This window comes from Trachemys scripta, chromosome 11 (assembly GCF_013100865.1).
Source record: "Trachemys scripta elegans isolate TJP31775 chromosome 11, CAS_Tse_1.0, whole genome shotgun sequence".
Taxonomy (NCBI): domain Eukaryota; kingdom Metazoa; phylum Chordata; order Testudines; family Emydidae; genus Trachemys; species Trachemys scripta.
Window position 1 is genome coordinate 56,068,772 of NC_048308.1, and position 2,365 is coordinate 56,071,136.

Genomic DNA, 2,365 nt, shown 5'->3' on the forward strand with positions numbered 1-2,365 from the left:
TGCCGCAGGGCTCCCCACCCCAGCTCACCTCTGCTACACCCCCTCCCTGAGCACGCCGTCGCTGCTCCATTTCTCCCACCTCCCAGGCTTGCAGCGCCAATCAGCTGTTTGGCGCCACAAGCCTGGGAGGGGAGGAGAATTAGAACTGGGGCAGTGTGGAGGTGGAGCAGAGGTGAGATGGGGTGGGGAGCTGCCACACAGCTCCCCGGTGGGGGGAGCTGCCATGGGGGGGACGCCTCAGGGAGAGGGGAGCAAGGAGCTGCCGCAGGGCTGGGGTGGGGGAGGGCACAAGGTGGAAGTTTCGCCTAGGGTGCAAAACTTCCTTACACCGGCCCTGCGTATATCTGTCACCACAATGTACATTTGTATTTTATTGGTAGAACATCCGAACAGACATAGTTATAGATATTGGATGCAGCATAAATCCAGCTGTGGATATAGGACAGGTATGTGCCAAGAATTTCTTACTATTCCGTTCATGTTGTGCTAGTTGTTGTTGTGTTTGTATTGAAGAGTGTCCATTCATTCAATTACCATTAACATCTTATCAGCCCACCTTATAGATGATATCACGGGATGAAATCCTGATCCCAGTGAAGTCAATAGCAAAACTCCCATTGACTTCATTGGGGCCAGGATTTTACCCAGTATACCCAGTGTTACCCTGTGGTACTGCCCACCTGCACCACCGTGCTCATCATTTGTGTAGTTTCACACCGCTGGGCTAGACCCGAGTCTCCAAGCTCTCCTCCACTTTATGACCAGGCCCCCTTCCTCATAGCACGTGAGTGCTTCTCCCCACTGCACTCCCTGATCCATTGCGTCAGCCCCCCGATTGGCATTTCTTCATTGTTCGTGGGGCAGTGTCCACACTGTGAGCTAGGAGTGTGAATCCCAGCTTGTGTACACATATTCACACTAGCTCGATGATAGCACAAGTATATATAGTAGTGTAGCTGTGGTAGCACAGGGAGCAGCAGCACCGCTTAGCCGTGCCAAGCAGAAACTTGCCTGAACCCTCCCTGTGGGTAGATACTCAATGTCGCCCCTGCTGCTACCTGTTCTATACTACTATTTATACTCACGCTAGCGCTCATCGAGATAGCGTGCATATGTGTACACAATCTAAGAATCGCACTCTGTCTTGTAGTGTAGATGTAGACTGACTTAGGCAGTGCAGGTGGAGAGAGGAGAGAGTTTTCTGCTTCCCAGCAGCTCCAAAGGAAAGCCCTGAAACCCAGCAGTCTAATAGGAAGGAGAATGCTGTCCAGAGAGAGAGATTAATTATTGTCAATGTTATATACATTTTACAGCATAAGAAAAGATAAAGTGCTTATAATTTTTCACTCTCAGATTGAAGGTGCCTTTGTTCAGGGCATTGGACTTTATACAATGGAGGAGTTAAAATACTCCCCAGAAGGCGTCTTGTATACTCGGGGCCCGGATCAGTATAAAATCCCTGCAATCTGTGACATCCCAGAACAGTTCAGTGTTTCCTTGCTGTCATCCTCACAAAATCCTTATGCCATCTACTCATCCAAGGTAAGCAAGTGAAAACTGGGGTTTGATTCCTCTACTACCTGGGCTAGAGTAAATCAGGAGTAATTCCATTGAAGTCAAAGAAGATACACTGGTATAAAATCCCGGTAAGTGAGAGGAGACTCAGGCTCCTGTTCTTTTACATTTTAACCAGATCTCCACATCATTGTGTTCTTTACAAATACGGTAGAAGCTGCAATCTGGGATAGTTCTACTCTTCCATCGTGGTTGCCTATTGATAATTTTAGGGTTTAACAAGAGGACTAGGAACTTCTAGCAATAACACTAAGCAAGATGAGGGGATACTGGCCAATTCAAGTGCATTGAGCATCCATGTCTTCAATTGCCGAGGCCATTAGGGGTGTAATGTAGTCAATTAAATAAAAGCTTCGGAATAAAAAAATAATAAAATTTAAAGCAGAAAATGTTAGAACAATAGCTCCTTCTAAAAACTATTTTCAAATAGCCCTGATGAAATATTTTGAAAGAGATGATCATTTGAAAGAAAATTCCAGCTCAAAATGAAATAATTACCCAGGGTGGAGTTGATCTAAAGAGCGGCTTTTAGCACGTCTTCAAAGTGAGCATACAAAACCTGTTTATCCCACTTTATCCATACAGCTCCTATAACTAACTTTAAAATCATCATTGGTGAATAAAACATGCTTGAAAGTAGAGCTTGTGATACCTTGCCTGAAAAGTATCAGAGGGGTAGCCGTGTTAGTCTGAATCTGTAAAAAGCAACAGAGAGTCCTGTGGCACCTTTAAGACTAACAGAAGTATTGGGAGCATAAGCTTTCGTGGGTAAGAACCTCACTTCTTCAGA

The 2,365-nt window shown here is 45.7% G+C and overlaps 1 protein-coding gene across 1 annotated transcript in view; it reads left to right on the forward strand.

The window, feature by feature from the left end:
• Positions 1-2,365, forward strand: part of LOC117885114 (aldehyde oxidase-like) — a gene marked incomplete in the record, with an annotated part of 182,419 nt that overhangs the window by 86,329 nt on the left and 93,725 nt on the right. Inside the window, 2 exon segments of the mRNA XM_034786274.1 lie at positions 381-446; positions 1,354-1,542. Of these exon segments, the coding sequence (XP_034642165.1) occupies positions 381-446; positions 1,354-1,542 (255 nt within the window).